The sequence below is a fragment of the Struthio camelus genome, chromosome 1 (genome assembly GCF_040807025.1).
Source record: "Struthio camelus isolate bStrCam1 chromosome 1, bStrCam1.hap1, whole genome shotgun sequence".
NCBI classification, from domain to species: Eukaryota; Metazoa; Chordata; class Aves; order Struthioniformes; family Struthionidae; genus Struthio; species Struthio camelus.
The window spans coordinates 7,911,219-7,930,227 of NC_090942.1; the positions used below are offsets into that span (position 1 = coordinate 7,911,219).

At 51.9% G+C, this 19,009-nt stretch overlaps 1 protein-coding gene and 2 long non-coding RNA genes across 13 annotated transcripts in view; 1 reads left to right on the forward strand and 2 right to left on the reverse strand.

Moving 5' to 3' along the window:
* Positions 1 to 4,815, reverse strand: part of SEPHS1 (selenophosphate synthetase 1) — a 27,019-nt gene extending 22,204 nt beyond the window's left edge. For 3 of the 10 annotated variants that reach the window (XR_011135845.1, XM_068916525.1, XM_068916258.1), the window contains exons 1-2: positions 4,605 to 4,815; positions 1,248 to 1,509 (exon numbers count right to left, since the gene is read on the reverse strand). Coding sequence is in view for 5 of the 10 variants with exons in the window: in XM_068916525.1 (XP_068772626.1) it covers positions 1,248 to 1,440 (193 nt within the window). In the remaining 5 variants the exon portion in view is untranslated. Of the gene's footprint in view, positions 1 to 542; positions 681 to 1,247; positions 1,510 to 2,866; positions 3,042 to 3,675; positions 4,005 to 4,604 lie in introns of those variants that run through there. The other 7 variants (XM_068916681.1, XM_068916910.1, XM_068916756.1 and 4 more) reach the window with 7 other exon arrangements.
* LOC104147670 (uncharacterized) lies at positions 3,874 to 17,773 on the forward strand. 2 transcript variants are annotated; one of them, XR_011135945.1, is made up of 4 exons: positions 3,877 to 4,008; positions 6,878 to 6,954; positions 7,729 to 7,833; positions 14,115 to 17,773. It is a non-coding gene; the product is annotated as an uncharacterized lncRNA (long non-coding RNA). The 2 variants fall into 2 exon arrangements; XR_011135940.1 differs by lacking the exon at positions 14,115 to 17,773 and having other exon boundaries at positions 3,874 to 4,008; positions 6,762 to 6,954; positions 7,729 to 8,796.
* On the reverse strand, positions 14,115 to 19,009 carry LOC138062001 (uncharacterized). Its single transcript, XR_011135964.1, has 2 exons — positions 17,766 to 19,009; positions 14,115 to 16,599 (listed from the first exon to the last, which is right to left on the reverse strand). It is a non-coding gene; the product is annotated as an uncharacterized lncRNA (long non-coding RNA).

The following is a 19,009-nucleotide window of genomic DNA, read 5'->3' on the forward strand; positions in this document are numbered from 1 at the left end:
TACTGATATTAGAAATTTGCCAAATTAGAAATGCTCTTGTGAATAACTACTATTCAGTTTGAGGGGGGGGGAGGAAGGCCATACAAATAGCAATTTGGGGCCAAAGGAAGCTCAAAGTATCCCTTACTAGGGAATACTACAGTGCCACCCCAGCTCCACACACAATTACTGCTTAGATATTTCATACAAAGATCATCATTGTTTAACCAAGAACATGGGCTTCTTACTGATCTTTCAACGAATCCAGTCTCTTTTGGAATAATGCATTGCAACCTGTTAGTCCGCTAATAGATAATTAGCCTTATCAAAATAATTTTAAATGGGTTACTGGATTTTAAATTGATAGTTAAATAACTTTGGAATAAATACTACATTGATATTCCTAAGTTCAGGAAAAAATCCATTCTGCACTGTAAAGCAGAGATTACATATGCAGGGCTGAGTAAACAGACAAACAGAATTAAAAGTGTCATTAAACACATTATCTACGTTCATTTATCTATATCAATATTAGGTACAGTAGCTGGTATCAAAATACCTACATTTGCCCTGTTCCCCATGTAGATTGCTTGTGCAGGTTGTTTTCCCTTATTGCTTGCATCATTGTGCAAATACCAAAGAGAAAGTGAAGCTGGCAAGAACACAGAGGTCTTGTAAAGACAGCTTTTCCCAGGTAGCTTCTATAGGTGAGCAAAAAAGTTAGAGTGGGGTACAATGAAAGGACTGAAAGGAAACAAAAAAAAAAAATCACACCTGTGAAACAATCCATTCCCAGTCTTAGCTGAAGTAAGTTTTCTTTTACTTACTCACTTTCTCTCACTCGCTCAGCATTTAAGAGTCATCTAATGATTATTCACTGCATAAATTTTTAGAAGCCAATGTACTAATATAAAATTTCAGAAATAAATTGATACTACTTTGGTTTGCAAAGCATCTACTGGGGAAAGGGAGGGGGAGACTGTAACTCCTAAGCACGTGCCTATCATTATGGCCATTCCTGGCTCTGTTTTTATTTCAGAGTTGAGTGCACTGCAGCATGTTACATAATTAAAATACAAACCCGTTATTATTATATCCCAGATGCCAACAAGTGTCAACTACAGAGTTTTTCTTCAGATTTCTGGATGCTGTGCATGCATTATACAACATATAGTTTTCAAACGGATTGAACAAATAGCAGATGAGATTGAGTCACTAAGCAGATGAAAACAGAAGTATCCCAGGTGTCCAGAGCAGCAGCTACTTACCCAACCTGGGCATAACTGCCCCCAGGAACTGTTCATCTTCCTGAAAATGATTTTCTTGTAGAGATTCAAGCAGTTTCTGTAAGACATCCTGAGGCACTTTACAGCCTGTGCCTTTAAGTTCAGTGAATCGGGTCAGACGGAAGCTCTTGTCCAGTTCATAACTTTCTGGGTTAAACGACTCCCGAACAGACATGGTTCTTTCACACAGACTGTTGGCCTTTCCCACCCCAGAGCAACGGTATCAGTTTCTTTGCTGATCAGTCTAATTAAAAAAATTGGGAACATTAGAAATTCCTAGAACCTACAAGACAACGTTTTCTATGTAAAGCAAATTAAAAAGTTTAAAAAAAAAAGCACTCAATGTAGTTCACTTGTTACAACAGGTGAGCACCACATCTCACACAATCCATTTCTCTGCCACCACATAGGAACGACTCCTCTTCCTACCTTCCAGTATTTAAAACTATAATCATGCTAGGCCAATCACAGAACAAAGTTATTTTCCTGGTAAGGCTGTATAAGTTTTTCTTTAAAAAATAATCTAATACACCAATCTTGCTTAACACAGAGGCAATGAAATAAATAACAGTTCCCAGAGCACTGAGGCCAATTTCCAAAAAGAAACCTGGGCCCTGATCCTGCAACACACTCAGCAGACACATGTTTGTACTCAGTTCAATGCAGGATCACAACTTTAGTCATTAACATATTAATTTCAAAAATAAGACACTTTTCAAATAATGGTTCTGCTTCAGTTCTGATGCAAGAAGCTGAAACTCCTTGATACACCTGTTCTCCTTGGGGGAAAATACAACCCCAGAGTTACGTTAGTACAGGTAACAGAAGAACAAAAAAGAGAAAGTATTTAATCAGGATGGTTTACCTACAATTACGTCATTTTACATTTCAATATAATAAACATGAAATGCTGAGAAAAAAAAAGAACTTCTTGCTTCTCAAGCCCTTTTTTAGTCAAATAATGACACTGAGAATACACAGAGAATTGCCCATTAGAACATTAATGTAAAAAGACACTGATGTAACTCATTTAATAAAATTCTTAACAATGCATGTCTAATTTTAGAATGTTTTTCCACTCTGACTCAGCCACACACCACACTCCAAAACTAAGAGGCCTAACTGAAATGACTTCTAAACAGGAACAGCAGTGATAATACGCAATTTATCTTCCTCAAAGAAAAAGTTTTCAGGAATTACTGAAAATGATCTACATACAGCAGTTTCTTAGAAAGCAAGTATCTTGCATAACAACAACAACAAGAACAGACTTCAGCCTGCATTACTGACACAACATGATAGTGATGATCATGCTGTTACTAGGTTAAGCTGAAAAGCAAGAAAACAAATACAACTGACCAGTACTCAGTAAGTTCAATAGCACTAAAAAAAGAAAAAAAAAAGAATAAGTCTACAGACTGTGTAACCAATCCCCTCTGTATACTTCTTAACTACCTCAGCTACCTAAAGCTTTAAGTCTGCTAATTTATTGAATATAGTTTGCAAGAATTCAAGTTTTAAGCTCCCTGAGAACTTCCGATATGGAACCCAACTCCCCTCTACAGTGTTTTCCCTCCTTCTTCGGGAGGCGTGTCACTTACTTAAAACAAATCTTCTAAAGCCCAGGCTTGGGCAGTAATCCAAACTCTAGTTACAAGAACGTGTCTTGGATGAGCAATGAATTTAGTTTGTAGCTGTTGTCTTCCAATGCAAGACCCTAAGCACTTGCAATTAAAACAAAAGAGATACTGACTGGAAAACAACCTGTCAACAGAAATGGGAGACAAAAGCTTTTTTCAAGGAGGGGAAATTTTTTACTTTATTCTAATTATTCCCAGAAATTTGTAAAAAGCAGCTTGCCCCATAAGGGAAACATTTCCCTTCACCTAACTAGTAATTGCAATATGCTTAGCACTCTCTGCCTACTTAGATAGGAAAGGATTCAGGAGCCACAGTCTACTAGGAACTTTTTGCAGTCTGTAAGATACAGTTAACTATGTTTCCCGATTTGAAAATAAATATCGAAGCAAACAAGACCATTTTATTTAATGGAAAACATCCACAGTGCGCAAACACAATAACTTCTTAATGAAGATTTCAATAAAGCAGCATGCAACAATGTATTTCACAGACCGCCATGGAAGCAACAGTGTTAAGTCTTAAGTTTCCTGAGACTTCTGGCACTCTATGCAAGCATGCAATTTGAGCGCAAAGTGCATTTGCAAAATAAAAACCTCCGTCCCCGGTAGAAGAAAACACCTCATAACCCAGATGTTTCATACTTTAAGAGCACGGCATAATAAACAGTAAAAAAAAAAAAAAAAAAAGGTTTTAACCCTTGCCTCCCTAAAGCGCTTAGCATAAAGAAGAAAAGCACGGGCCCGAGGCAGAGCGGGAGCCAGGTACCTACCCAAAACAACCCCAAGCGCAACTAACAGCCACCCGACCGCGTGGGAGCTAGAGGGCGAGGAGCCGCGACAGCCACCTATGCGCCGCGCCCTGCGCGGAGGCCGGCGGAGAGACATGGCCCTGGGACACCTTAAATATCCAGCTGCTGCCTTTAAAGGCGAGCCAGGGCCTTCGCTGCTGCTCTTTGTGCAGCCGCGGGGGGGGGGGGGGGGGGCGGCAGCCGGGCTGGCTGTGCAGGCGGAGGAGGAGCCGTGCGCGCAGCCTGCGCTCTCCGCGGGCCGAGGGAGCCCCCTTTCCTCGCCGCCCGCCGCCTCGGCCCAGGCAGATGCCGTAGGTACGTGCGCGGCGCGGGGAGGCGGCGCGGGCAGGTACCGTGTCACCCGGGGCGGGGTTAACCCGTTGCTGGCGGCGGTAGCGGCGGCACCACCTCCCCCCCCCCCCACTCCCCTCCCCCCCCACAACGGCGCGCGCGGGGCGGCCGAGGGACGTTGGACGTTGGGCGCGAGCCCGCCGCCCCCTCCCCCCCCCCCGCCGCCGCCGCGTTGTGAGGATTTGGGGGGGGGGGAGGAAGGGGAAGGCAAAAAAAAAAAAAAAAATGTCGACAGGCGAAAAATTTAACCCGTCCGTTGCCAGCCGGGGCGCCGGGTGGATTTTTTTAAAGCGGCGGCGGCGGCGCGGCGCAACCTTCCCCCCCCATCTCCTTCCCCCGCCCGCCCTTCCCCCGGGGCCGGGCGCAGGGAGGGCAGCGGAGGCCCGGGCCGGGCGGGCGGGCAGCCCGCGTCCCGCCGGCGCCGCGCCGCCGCCCCCCCCCCGCCCCCCGCACCGAGGCCGGCCGGGCACAGCGGCGGAGGCGAATTCCCCTTTAAATCTCCCCGCCTTGCACCCCCACCCCCCCCTCTCCCTCCCTCCCTCCTCGGGTCTCCCTCTTACCGGCTCGCCTCCTCGCCCTCCGCCTCCTCCCGCGAACGGGACTCCCAGCCCAGTCCCACAATGCACCGGGCGCGCCGGGCTCCCTCAGCGCCGCCTGAATAGAAATGCCGCCGCCGCGGCCGCCGCCGGGCACGGCGGGGTTAAACCTCCCCCCCCCCCCCACCCCGTCCCGTCCACCACCCCCCGCCCCGCGCGCCGCGCCGCGCGCCTCGCCTCGCCCCGCGCGCCGGCCGCCGCGTCACCGCCCCCGCCCCGCCCCGCCCCGCCTGGCGGCGGCCGCGCGCGCAGGGCCCTCCCCCTCCCCTCACGATCCCGCGCGCGCGCGCGCTCCGCTGGCGGGAGGGAGGGAGGGGGCGGCGCGCGCGCGCGTCCCCCTGCTGCAATCCACCCCCCCCCCCTCCGGGCCTGCAACGCTGCGGGGAGGGGGGGGGAGAGGTTGCGTTGCACCCCGGGATGCGACCCATGCCGGGGGGGGGTGGGGCAGGATGCATTGCACCCCGGGGTTGCAACCCCTGCAGGGAGGGGGCAGGTTGCATTGCACCTCGGGGTGCGACCCTTGCGGGGAGGGGGCAGGTTGCACTGCACTGCGGGGTGCGACCCCTGTGGGGGGTTAGGTTGCATTGCACCCCGGGGTGCGACCCCTGCGGGGGGGGGGGGTTGCATTGCACCCCGGGGTGCGACCCTTGCGGGGGGAGGTTGGGGTTGCATTGCACCCCGGGTTGCAACCCCTGTGGGGGGTTAGGTTGCATTGCACCCCGGGGTGCGACCCCTGCGGGGGGGGGTTGCATTGCACCGGGGGGTGCGACCCTTGCGGGGGGAGGTTGGGGTTGCATTGCACCCCGGGTTGCAACCCCTGCGGGGAGGGGGCAGGTTGCATTGCACCCCAGGGTGCGATCCCTGCGGGGGGGAGGTGTTGCATTGCACCACGGGGTGCAACCCCTGCGGGAGGGAAGGTTGCATTGCACTGGGGGGTGCGACCCCTGGGAGGGGGTTGCATTGCACCCCGGGTTGCAATCCTTGCAGGGAGGGGGCATGTTGCATTGCACTGCGGGGTGTGACCCCTGCGGGGAGGGGGCAGGTTGCATTGCACCGTGGGGTGCGACCCCTGTGGGGGGTTAGGTTGCATTGCACCACAGGGTGCGACCCCTGCGGGGGGAGGTTGGGGTTGCATTGCACCCCGGGTTGCAACCCCTGCGGGGAGGGGGCAGGTTGCTTTGCATCCTGGGGTGCGAACCCTGCCGGAGGGAAAGTTGCATTGCACCGCAGGGTGCAACCCCTGTGGGGGTGGGGTCAGGTTGCATTACACTCCGGGTTGCAACCCCTGCGGGAGGGAAGGTTGCATTGCACGGCGGGGTTGCAACCCCTGCGGGGGGCAGGATGCATTGCAGCCCTGCCCCTTGCGTCTCGGAGCAAGCCCTCCTTGCAAGGTGGGGGCCGAGTCTGGCCGGGCGCACCCCCCTGCTCCCCCCAGCAGGCTCTCCTCACCCCCGGGGATCCAACCTGTCCTTCGTTCCCACCACCCCGACTGCAGCCTCAAATACCTTGGGTGCTTTCTGCACCCCTAGCAAAGGCCCAGTGCCTCCCAGCGGGCTGTTTTGTGCAGTTTTGTGATATTAGCCAACACCGAACCCCAGATTTTCCAGCCGGGGCTGATTCAGACATTTCATTTTAAACTCAGCTGCCGAAATACCCTCCGTATCGGTGCAATTCCTTATTCCAAAACATCCTTGAATAACCAAAAAGCTGTTTCCAGGAGCGTTTCACAGAGGAAATTCAGTCGCGACCGAGGCGACTCAGCGCTGGCGGGGGCGGGCGGCCTGCGGCTCGCCTGGCCCTTACCCGAAAACTAGAAAAGAAAGGTGAACCCCCCCGCGTAGTGGCCGTCTGAAGGCAGCGGGGAGCGGATTCCCGCCTCGGCCTGCGGGCCGCCCGGCCTGGCGCGCACCAGAAGGAAGGCCGTTGGCTTATTGCGCTTGGCGATGAAATACCTGACGACGAGACGGCCTGCGAAGCCCCAGCCTGCCCTTCGTGCACCTGTCCTTGAAGGGGGGCGGCGGGGGGGAAGAGAAAAGCCCTGCTTGAAAATGAGGAGAAAGAGAAGAAATGAAAACGCTGCTTTTCCTGCCTGCTTTTGATTAACCCGTTTATCTTACCCAGCGGCCGTAACGGGCCCGGGCCGCGGCGCTGAGGCCCAGAAGCGCGGGAGAGACCCCGGTGCCGGGCACCTCCTCCGAAGCCGCTAATAACGCTTCGATTAATTAACCGATTTGCAGACTCTTCTGTGGCAGTCCCCTGGGGCGCCGTCCCTCCGCGGAACAACGAAGAAAACCAAGCCAGGGCTTAAAAATCGGTACGTATCTCCTGGACGTTTTTTCCCTTTCGGCTTTCTTTGGGAGGGCAGGGAAGGAACGGAAGCACGTTTTCTTCTTTTCTCCGCAACCGTGAGAGCTAGGCTGTTTGTTTGTTTGTTTGTTTTTGAAGTACGGGGGTTTCCAGGTGGTAGCGTGACCCGAGGAAGACCCAAATACGTCAAGGTTCATGTCCAAGTGGAGATACCAGGAAAGGGAGCGGGGCTACCAGCGGTTGGGGAAGGGTCTCCAAGAAGGAAGAGGCGGGCGGGCAGGGGTCTTCCCGCCGCTCTTCGGGGTGGCCGTGACAAGAGCGAGACGCTTTGCACGACGTGGACGCTGGAGGTGGCTCGTCCTCCCCAGGCTGGCGCCCGCAGTCCTCGGTCCTAATGGGCGCCGACGGGTCCGGCGGATGCAAACGACAACTTCCACCCGGGGAAAACGGCCTGGGAAAGGGAAGGTGCTTCCCACCTGAGATATCACACAAAGATGGAAGTTGATTCAATGGCCTTTTTTTTTTTTTTTTTTTTTTAAATGGTGTTAATCACAGTTACGAAAATCTCTCCCAGAAATTCCAGGATCTGCAACGGTTTGGCCAAAGCCACCAGACCGCTCTGCTCTATACGCTTTAGGAAGTGCGAAAAAGGGAGGGGGGAAAAAATCGAGCCCTCTGTCTTGCACCCCCTTGGGTGCCGCCTGGTTGTGAAGCCACATCAGAGCCGGCTGCCTCCCGCGCGCCGACATAAGTAAACAGCAGATGTCCTTAACCTTCACAGGTGCAGCGCTGCCGGCAGAGCCTGAATTTCGGCAGTCTCTTTCCCTTGATGGCTCGGAGCGCGGACTATGAGCGGCTCAAATATCTTCGGCCAGAGCGCTTTGTTGTACGTATATCTTTGTTGTACGTATATGTTGTACGTATTTAACTCTGCCGAGTTAAATTTAAGCAATGTTTCTGAGCGGTGTAGGGCTCAAATTTGGCTCTGCCTTCAGCGTTGACAAGAGGAGCAGCGTCCACACTGTTTCCGTTCTGTGTCTTAAAGGTAGCTGGACCCGTGGTGGTTTTTTTTTTTTTCTTAATAAAACCACGCAACCTGCCCGTGCAATGTTTGTAAGCAATAAACTGCCGTGTGACAAGAATAACGAGCAAATCGAGCTGATTAAAACCAAGAGAAGAAACGGTAGTGAAAGTGGATTTTCTCATTTCGGGATTCGCACTTAAGTTACTGGTAAAATTTGATGAGCAAATTCAGCCCCCATCCTGCTGAATCCTTACTTTAACACTTGCGGACCAGTTCCACTGCCACGCGGGGCTGGTCCTATGCTTAACCATCGGTATTGACTTAGCATCTCGGAAGTAAGGCCTTGCGTGTTGAGCAACCTCTTCCATCAGTCTGAAATGCAACTGCTGCGTTTTTTTTTTTTTTTGATGCAAGAACTTTAACCCCCTTGTGATAATTGCATTTCTCGTGCTGCAAAACACCTTCACAACATGGTTTCGCACTGACTTGCTCTGCTTTTACAATGCAAAGTGAACTTATGCTATTGTCGGCTTTCCTCGCCTCGCTTTCTTCTTCTTCCCGCACGTCGTTAATACTCAAAGAGTATTAAATAGTAATGATGCCACTGCTGGCCTTGTGCCATGCCTTGGTGTTTGCTTCTCTTTGCTTAGAGGAGCAGATGTTCGCTGTGACTTTGTTTTCTGTCACTAACCTGGGACTTTGCCCCTTTAACATCTGATAAGGGGCTTTAATAGTCTCTGATGGGAGATTGTATCAGAAGCCTTTGCAAGATCCAAATAAATGATACCTCCCTGACTGCTTTTATTAAACTTTTCCACCGTGGTTTATAACAGCTTAAGGAAGTGCAATTTCCTCTCCTGGACGGTGCGTCCGGCCGTTCTCTGTATTTATGCAGCTGGGGTGACCCTTCGCCCGTCCTCACCTCCCTCGTCCAGCCCGGCGATAAGGCCTCGCTGTGCCCACAGGACGATGAAACTCTCCTGCCACTGCAGCCAGGTTTGCTCCCCAGTGGCCCAACTCTGGAAAGCGCGTGTGCTGCCCCAGCTCCGCACCTCCCCGCTCCCATGGAAAGGGCCATTGGGCCCATTTTGCAGATGGAGACTGCAAGCCAGAGGCTACAGGCAGAGTTCATCTGCACAGACACAGCTGACCGCAATGCAGAGACTGAGCTGGGCACTCCCGACACTCGCCTTTTGGGTCGATAGCAAGAAATAACACTTTTTAGAACTTAATTTATGTATATTGACCTGTAAAATGGTGCCCGTTTTTTTAGAGGAGGAGCCTAGTTTGGATGTGGGCGTTTATCATGGGAGAAGATGACCTTGGGTGACTTGCCCAAGGTTTCCCAGCTAGCGTGTGGCGTTGGGGAGAAGGGCCCTAATCCCTACACACCCTTTTCCTGCCTGCGTGTCCCCCTGGCCTCTGGACACTAGGGTGGTGATCAACCCTAATGGCTGATCCCATGGGCATGCCCTGGATGGGGAAGCTGGAGCCCTTCCAGCTGCGTGCCTGCAGATGGAGGCTCCCCAGCATGGGACCTCTGTACTTTTGAACCGCGGGACGCAACGATGCTGCAAGAGCAGCACTTTAGACTTTGCAACTTTCTTTGCAATTTCTGTCTCCTCCTCCCTGCTTTTGCTGCATTTCATGCCTTGCTCCTGCGTTTGGTCACCCTGACAGCACCGAGGAGCCTCCTGGCTCCTCGCCGCGTGTTTCCCCAGGCGTCATGTGGCTCTGGTGAAGGGCTGTCAACCTCTGGCACTGATGCCAAGAGCTGCCACGAGCCAGGCAGGCTGAGTCACAGCTGCAATGGAAAAGTGCCCGGTGAGATGGAGCCTCGTGGGCGATTCGGGAAGGTGACACTCTTCCCCACCGTTCCTGGCGAGAGCGTTGCGTGGTTGGCAGGACTCTTCTGCAGTGAAGCCGTGGAGCAAAGCGCATCCACATGGTCTTCCCTTGGCCTTCTGCAAGGGCAGCCTGAGGTGTTAAACTTGGCTACTGCTGCATTCCTCTTTTCCTTACCAAAATCTTCCAGAAAATGTATCAGAACAGGTATTCCCATCCCTGCCTTTACTGTCTCCCACCTGTTTGACATCATGGCCTTGTCAAGCCTAGGAAGAACCCAAGCCACCAGCAATTGCAACAATGCTCCAGTGCTAACTCCTCTTGCAAACATATAAGACAAGGGCCAGACTTTCGGACTTGCTTGTTGCTTGTGGCACCGTCTGGTATTGCAGACTTTGGATCAAACCCCCCCGTTTTACCAGGATGGACAGCAGACCCTGCAGAACTGCTCTTCGTTACAGGCTATTTGGTCTCCACATGGAAATGGGACATGGGGTTGGGAACTCAGCAGCCTTTCTTGTGCTTTGTGTAGGGCTGCTATCTGGTCTACGCATGAGCCACCTCCTCCTCCTTCAGCCTCAGAAATTCATCCATGCAGACAACATCTGCCTTGTTACCTAAATATAGGCATCACTGTGCTCAAAACATGGACCTGGCCAAGCATCTGGTGGCAGGTGCCAGGTGGCACCTTCAGCTGAGAGCAGTCATAGCCCGCTTCCACAGCGCTTCCACTGCCTACAAGCCTGGCGAGACTCTACAGGGGCAGCACGTGTGTCGTAGATGAGTGAGGAGTGATGCACTTCACTCCTAAGAGAGAAGTAGCAATATGTTTTATTGAGATAAGATAGTGAAACACGCACTAAGATAGTGAAACACGGTGTGGAGCACGAGCTACATCCGATTTTCTTTGATGTAACCAGCTTGAACTTCAACCTTTCAGCAGCCCTTAAAGAAAACAGCTGCAGGAGTAAGATCCTTAGCAAACTGACGGAGGCCGGGGTGCACAGGCAGCGCTCTCCTCTCGTTCGTCCCGTCTCGCATCTGCCCTTCACCCTTCCAGACTGGCACTTGGTTTCCCAAAGCCACGTCCCACTACCTCACTCAGCCTGAGCCCCGTGTGGCACTCCCGGTTGTTCCCATTGACCTCGTCGTTTGGGAACTGCTGTGACAGAGCATTTTGGCTGCAACGAGCCATTATTGCAATTTCACGTCTCTCATTTCCTCAGATGCTGCTGCACCAGAAGGTCGATATCCCCCCCCACCTCCCACGCAGGCCTGAAGATTTGGTCCGGGAATGCTCCGGCACCCTGGGAGAGCTCTATGGGAAAACCACGCTGCTCTGCAACGTGGATGCCACCAGCGCAACGCTGTTATCATCATCACGTAGCTTATTCCACCCCCGTGCATTGCCTGGTTACACTATCAACACCAGAGGCTTTTGTTGGTCACAAATCGCACTTCATCATGCCTCTGCCTGGGAGAGCAGCGCTGACAAAAGCTTACCACGTACATCTGGGCTTTATTTCCAAATGCCACAGCCTGTTGCTTTGTGAACAGAAGCTGTCGGTGTGGGAAGGAAGCTCTGACCTGGAATATTTTTAATATGGTCCCACTGAAGAAATCCACCTAATTTTTTTCATCCAGCACAGCCCACATACTACATATTTTCCCGCACCATGATTCTTTCCAAGTCTTGAGTCTATAAATAAGCCAGGAGCCTCACCTTCGGCAAGGCTGCTCTGCGCACTGCCCTCCCTCTTTGTTTCGGAGACGGGTGTGCGGTCGTTCCAGCCAGATCTGCAGCTAACCGATAGGCGCTCCCTGGGGATGAACCTTAAATACTAACTTCCCGAATTACCATCGCAAGCGATGGGCGCAGCCGAACCGAGCGAGCTATCGTATTCCAGCGGCTGGCATTCGCTGAAACATCTGCCTCGCCTGCATTGTGCTTGTTTATGGAGTCGTGCACAGCTTCCAGCCAGTCATTTGAGAATATAAATTGAGTTCCTCGGAGCTGGAACCACCTGCTTCAGATAATTTTCTGGCAAGTAGTCTTCTGACTTACTCTCCATCCAGGATTTTTCTTTCTCCCACGGCTGCCAACCCCATCCAGTAGCTGCAGGTTTTTGTTACTGCTGAGTGGGAGTGTAGCTGGACCCATGGGGGAAATGCTGTCCTGCTGCCAGGACCCAACAGAAGGCAAACGCGCTCTTTAATTCTTCTTAGACCTCACAATGGGCCTGACGTGATGCAGAGGGGCTGGGGCTCACATGAAGGAGTCGCTCGTTAAAGTACCAGTCCTGTAGATAAGGACATAGTGGAGGGTCTCTGCTCTCCTCTGCCACTGATGCACTGCATAGCCTTGGGTGCTTCTGTTTATGAGGGGCCTGATGCTTTCCAGGGCCGTGTCCAGGCACAAAAGACTAAAGCACGCTGTTGCAAGGAGCGAAACGATCGCAGCAACCTTGCCTGTTCTGCCCCCCGAAACCAGGCTCAGCCATTACTTTTCCTTCCGTCGGAGCACCAAACGTAGCCCTCCAGGGCTGCCCCGGCTCTGCTCCTTCCTCATGGAGGGGCAGCTGTACCCAGTGTTACCTGCACTGCTGGAGACGGGCAGCCCTTAAATCACCTTAATTTGGGGTGGGATCCAGCTCCAGGCTCAGGCACCTACACACTGACGTCTCCTGTGAGTGGCCGTATGGTCGGTGGCTGTCATACAGCCTCCTCCAACAGCATCCGTTAGATCCCCGCTGACCATAGTAAGACCTTAAGCACACTTGCACTGTCGACTGCTAAAGTGGAGCTGAATCTCACCCTAGTGTCACTCCAGCTGGGCACCCAAAGCAGAGGAAATGGGGTTTATACCTTGAATTCCTCCTTTGGGAAATGGGCATGATGTCAGCAAAGGGCTGCAGGAGGTGCAGATAAAGCGCCCTGTAAGAAGCCGTGCATATTCGATGCAACTCCTTCTTTCGATACAAATCACTGCCTGGTAATTTTCCCTTTGCATTGGGAAAGCAAGGCCTGGCCTTACAGCAGTTTAGCACCGAAGCAGGATTTAGACAGTCTGCGGTCTTTGAGAGGCTGAAGCTAAGCATGTTGCCATAACAATCTTCCGGCAGAGTGATCTGGAGAAACCTAAACATCTCTTTCACATCCAGCTGCCAGTCCAGCTAGGTCAGGAGAAAGCAAGGTGTACTAAGCGGAGCCCATAATTAGTAACTCTGCTAAGAAGCTCCTGGAAAGTACCTGCTTCCCATGCAGCTGGAAAGCCTGTGGATACTATTTAACAGGGACGGTCGGTGGCGATGCCAGGACGCAATATTTCTCTGGTGCAGCTGGACCTCCCAAGCTGCCAGCGTGCGGCAGAGGCAAGGGTGGAAGCAGGCAGTGGAGCGGCTCCCCCGGGGTCGGGGCTGGCACTGACCCAGCACTCCTGGGAAGAGCTCGTCCGGCGCTTTGCACCCCGCTCCTCCTCCACCACCAGTGGCCAGGGTGTTAACGGCAATGTAAGGACAGCTTTCCTCCACCTGATGTCCTCTTTGGCTGTCTCCAGCAGGATGAGTTAGCTCTGCCACACACTGAAAGAGCCTTTTTTCAGGGGGAAAAAGCTGGTGGGTATGGTGAGGATAAGCTGGAGATGCTGCATTACCCTCAGGCAGGCCACCAGCACGTGCAAAGTGCTTTAATGCAGCGGTCTGCTTTAACCCGGCTGGAAGGGGATGGGGAGCCGGACGCCTGCAGCGTCACCCCAGCCCGTCACGGAGGCACATCCGTCCGGACGAAGCGTTTCCCACGCAGACCTGCAGCAAAGGCCGCCTCCCGGCCGGCACCGAGCGCGGACAGCTTCGGCGCGAGGAGGCAGCGCTCAGGGAAGCGCTTAATGTGTGAAAACAGCAAAGCAGAAATCAGCAAACGGCCCCGGCTACTGCGGCGGCGGCAAAGACGGACGCTTTGATTTCCAGAAATGCAATTAACACCCTCCCTCATGAAACCCTGCGGAAATCATCGAGTGAAACCTCCACGCCGGAGAGTGAAACAGTGGGAAGGAGATGCTGTTCCCAAATGAAAGGCATTTCTGCAGGCCCCCTTCGCCACTTGTTTGCAGCGGCGTCGACTTCAGTAACACCTGCAGCGTTCACGGAGTCGCTGCAGAACAAAATCCGACCTTTGGTTTTACCTGGTTTATTTGAATTCATCCAACGTGTAGAGCCAAATCTTGCTTTCATTATTATTATTATTATTGTTGCTATTACTGTTATTAAAAAAAAATTATTTTTTTTTTCCTTTTGGGTTAGTCAGAGAGGCTCTGCAAATGCTTGTGGCAGCTTCGGCTGGAGAGGTGCGGACGTGGAAACGGTGGACGGAGGCAGAGGGAAAGCAGAAGGGTTTGCTGGCAGTTCTGGTTTACACCAGCTTAAACTGCCATGAAACATCAGCGTCACGTTCACCTTATGAAACTCTACAGATAAAGCCAGCAACAGGGCAGGGAATTGAACCAAGGTCTTCCCAGTTTGAGGCAAAACCCTTAGGCACTGTAATGGCTCTTACTCACGCACAAGCATCCCACCAAAGGTGACAATCTCGATGGTGCACCTCGAACGCGGATCGGCGAGGTCCTGCTGAGGGTCGTGGTGCCGCGCTGCGTTGCGCCCCGAGCGCCTGACCCAAGGAGACAACTCACATGACTGAAATAAGCAGGATTTGTTTAAAGGATTTGCTCATTGTGGAGCAATTGTCAGGATATAAAGTCTGAATTTCCTTATAGAGTGAGTCGACTATTATTAGAAGCAAAGCTAATATTTTAGAGGTGGTCTCCTTGAATATGCAATGATAGTCCAGTGAGTTATATACCAAGGAGGCAGAGTTCAGGATAGCAAATTGCTTTTAAGTTCAGTCATTTGAAATATCAGAGATGATAGTTTTGCTTCTAAAACTTCTTGAGTGTGAGCAAGAATCACCTTGCCCACCCACACTCACTAAATATTTAGTCATTTTTAACAAGTTAAACAAAGCCCTTTGATTGGATTTATGCTAATGGCTCTTCTGTAGGCATTTCTGATTCATTTACATTTCATTTTAAAATTGCCTGTGTACATTGCTGATTCTCACTAACACCATTAGCAGATAAAAGGAACAAGTAACAGGTCACAGACGCCACAAGATGGCAATAGTTGAAGAGCAATTTGCTTCAGGAAGAGGAGCTCTGCCTTCTCCAGCAAACCTGCGCTGTCTTTCAAAGGGCACCACACTCTGTGTGCATTAACCTTAGCACTTACACAGCATTTTTCATCGGACGAGTGCAAAGCAATTGCTGTGTGTGGGGGTTCATTCTTCCTATCACAGATGGGGATGGAGGACAGAGAAGATGTGAGAGTTACCCAAGGTCGCCTGGCGCAGGAGTAGCAGGGCGTCCTGCCTCCTGTTTTTGTGGCTCCTTCAGCAAAGCCTGCTGCCCAGCCTGTGAGAAACGTGGGCAACTTTCACCATAATACACATGGGACCCCTCCCACCCTACAGATTACTACTGCGGCAAAGTACCATCAGAGTCTCAGTCCGACATATGTGCATAAATGTTGGGCCTTCCTTGAGAACCGCTGGCTCAACCTCCTGGGCAGGAGGCCGCCGACACATTGCGGTAGACACATTGCCACAACTTCTCCTATGCAGGCTACAAACACCTGACAGAGGGAGTCAAGAGACAATGTCTAACCCTCTGCAGAGCCTCCAGACCCAACACAGAGTTCCACCACCTTTGTATTCGCATAGCAAGCCCAGAAGCACAAGTTAATGTATTATTCCAGGCAATGAAAAGAGAAAAGGACTGCAGGAACATTTTGCAACGGAGAGTCTCTCTGACCTCGTGATAGAGCTAAAACCCTGGTCAGGGTTGGCCACTGCCTCATTACTGTTAAAATAATGTTAGATCCTGCATGATCTACAAATTGCAATGATAGGGCAGGCAGTGCCCCGACCCAGAGATGCTGACTGCCTTTCTGCTCCCCAGAACGGATGTGCCCACAGGGTGAAGCACTGTGATGGGCAATGAAGAGCTCAGAGTTGGTCTTGCGTGATGAGAGGGCCGTCCTGAAGTGGGATGGAGGAGATGCCTGGGAGTCAGCAGTGAAGTCCTCCAGATCTCATTTGTTCATATTGTTTTTCTCTAAGGAGCTCCAGTCATACCCAGGGCTGGATCTAACCTGAGAGGTGAATCCACCAGCAGGTGCTGTGAGCTGGGCACAAAACATGTCATGCTTTTGTATCCCTGGAAAGCGCTGCAAAGGTCCTCCAGCACGGTGGTGGCCAAAGCACTGCTGAATGGCAAAGCTTTGGGCTGAGATTTCTGCAACATCTTCCTCAAAATAAAGTTCCTCGGTATCTAGGGCCGTCATATTTCCTGTGTATGACTTGTTTGATTTTTCTGACTAGCATGAAGAGAAATGCAATGGTTTGACTCAGAGTAGGAAGGGCATAAACCCTGGCCATAAACCCTGGACTTTCCCCCTGCATGGAACGAACAGAGTTATCAGCAGCTCTCCCAAAGCATTCCCAGCTACAAGGGATTTTCTTCTGGAGATAAAGTCCACCTCTATTCAGAAAGGTGAGTGCTGGCTTGTGTGAAAAACCCGGACGAAAGGTCTCTCCAGGGGTGGGGTGCAGCACAGTGACCCACTCCCCTTCTCTTCTTGTGGCACACCACAGCGTGTCTGTCCCAGTGACCCATGGCTGGCTGAACGGTGGCTTCTTGCAGGTATCTTGCGAATAGCAGCATCTCCTGCTCATCTGGAAGATAGAGGTGTCAGTTCCTAGGGGGAGTGAAAGGTCTTATCACCCTGCTCCCTGCTCCTCCTCTGCACTGGCAGGTCCATCACAGCGAGCAGGAGAGAAGGTCGCATCAGAGAAGGTAACAAAGAGAAAAAGGGAGAAGCAAGGTGGCAGGAAGCAGGTGTGATGAGGAAGAAAGTCCTCATTGCCTGGCTCCTGCCGATGGCCGGATTGAGACTCTAGGGGATAAAACCCTGCCAGGTTTTTAATGGGCTCGGGGAGCCTGCATTTGGTTGCTGTGGCTATGGGCGGCAACACGAGCTGTGGCCGAGCCAGAAGTCTTGCAGCTTCAACCACTAGGTAAGCCTGCTTCCCTGAGGGACTTGGAGACATTAAATGAAAGATCTGGGGTGATCGATCACACTCAATAAAGGGCAACGAAGGAACTGCACTGCAGCTCATTACTGTAATAAATGTTAAATGCAAAATCTATGTTAATGCACTAGAGTTTTGCACGCTTTATGGTCTCCAGATTATGAAGTCAGGAAGGTGGTACCCTTACTGACAGAGGAGCCAGGAAATGAAAAAGTTCTTGCAGAAACACTAACTTGCCCAAACTACCTCCCCCTGCTGGACAACGTGCCTGCCCGTTACCACATAGCAGCTACTGGCTCTGGGGATCAGTCGCGGCAGATGCAGGAGCACCTCCGCCACGGTGAAGACAGGAAAGGTGGTTTCATCAAATCAATACTGAGGCCGTGAAAGGCAACATCTTTAACCCTCACAACAAGCTGCAGTGTGGTCCCACACTGCCCAGGAGCCCACAGGAGGTTGTCTAAATTTTAGGAAGACAAATGCTCTTTCTGAGAAGCACACCCCGTCCCCTGGAAGGAGAGAGCAGCTCCCAAATCTAGCCTCAGACCCACAAAGCCGCATGGGCAAATTCTGCTCACAAGCATCAAGTGGGTAAAAACGATTTTCCTAGCGCCCTGGGGTTCTTTGAATTTCAGACTAGGCATTCAGGCCTCTGGAGCTGGGGGGAGGGTGATAGTCATTGTTTTAAACACATTGTGCAAAGACAAATGTGGATTGAAGGCTGTACTTTATTCCCTACGGGGGACCAGATTAAAAAATGAACCTTTCAAAGCTTTCTGCTGAATAGGAAAAAACAGGCTCCAAAGTACCTGCTGGAGAACAGCTGGGAGAAGCCTCTGATGGACAAAATATGGATACTAGGGACCGTCCAACCGCCATGGGCAGAAAGCAAGCCTGGCTCATGCCAGATCCGGAAGGCATTTGTGGATATAGCTGTGCTGCCCTCTGATCTCCCAATGGTGTTGGCTCCAAAACAGCAGGCGGGATTTCAGGGGAAGAAAGATATCTAACACCTTGTGTGGCCAGCTGACACTGCCAGCGTCCCACATGGCAATGTATATTGCAGAGAGATGCCGTTGTGTCTGGTTTGTCTCTGAAAACATGCAAGTTCATATGGGAATCATATGCTGGCACCTCAGCTTCCAGCCCTGCTTTTCTCCTCGAAAACAGAGCCAGGAGACAGCACGCGGCTGCAGATTTCATCTCTTAAGAAAGAAAGAGTAAAGCTTCTGCTGGGGACGTGGCCATCTTCTTATGGAGCAAGGTGTGCAAGGGCTATAAAGTCGCACTCAGCATGGGGGACTTTGGCCACTGGGGCAATAAGAAAGGTGAAGATGGACACAAGTGACTCAAGGAAGAGGGGATGAGCCGCGGTGGCCTCAGCAGTTTCCTGAGCAGCTTGTGGGTGGGAAGGGGATGGGTTTTCTTGGAAACGTGGAGGGAGAAGGAGATCCGGCGCCCTGCAGCCTGGGCCTGAAAGGTGAGAGTCTGTGTTAACACCTTCAATAAAATCCCAAAAAAGAGCTGGGAGACCAGCAGGCTGAACGGGACAAAGCTGGAGGAGACAGACCAACTTAACAAGGATAAATAGGTGGTTCCTGACGTAACGCAGACTGCAGTCTCCTTCTGCTCCCTCTGCCAGCTCCCCTCCGCTGGGCCCATCCTCATGGGGCTGCTGGGATCCAGGGTGCTCGCTGCCCTGGTGTCAGGGTGCTCTGTCCTCGGGGAGCCGGCAACACGTCCTGCAAAGCCATTGGTGGCTGCTCAGGGCTTGCACCCTCCAGGGCCGCCCTCCACCCATCACTGGTGTCTTCAGATATGCAGATCCAAAGGACAGGTCTTCGAAAAAAAGATAAAACCCCAACAGCCCCATTTCTGGTAGCAGTAGAGGTGTTGGTGGTGTGTAAATGAGAGCGGGGGTGTGACCCGGCACCCTCCTCCCTTCCGGTTCTCACCCGCTTCTCTCCCTGCTTTCCTTTCATTTATATAATAAGACGCTCTTGCAGATGCCATAAACCTGTGGCTTTCCCCAAGGACGTGCATGTCTATTTTG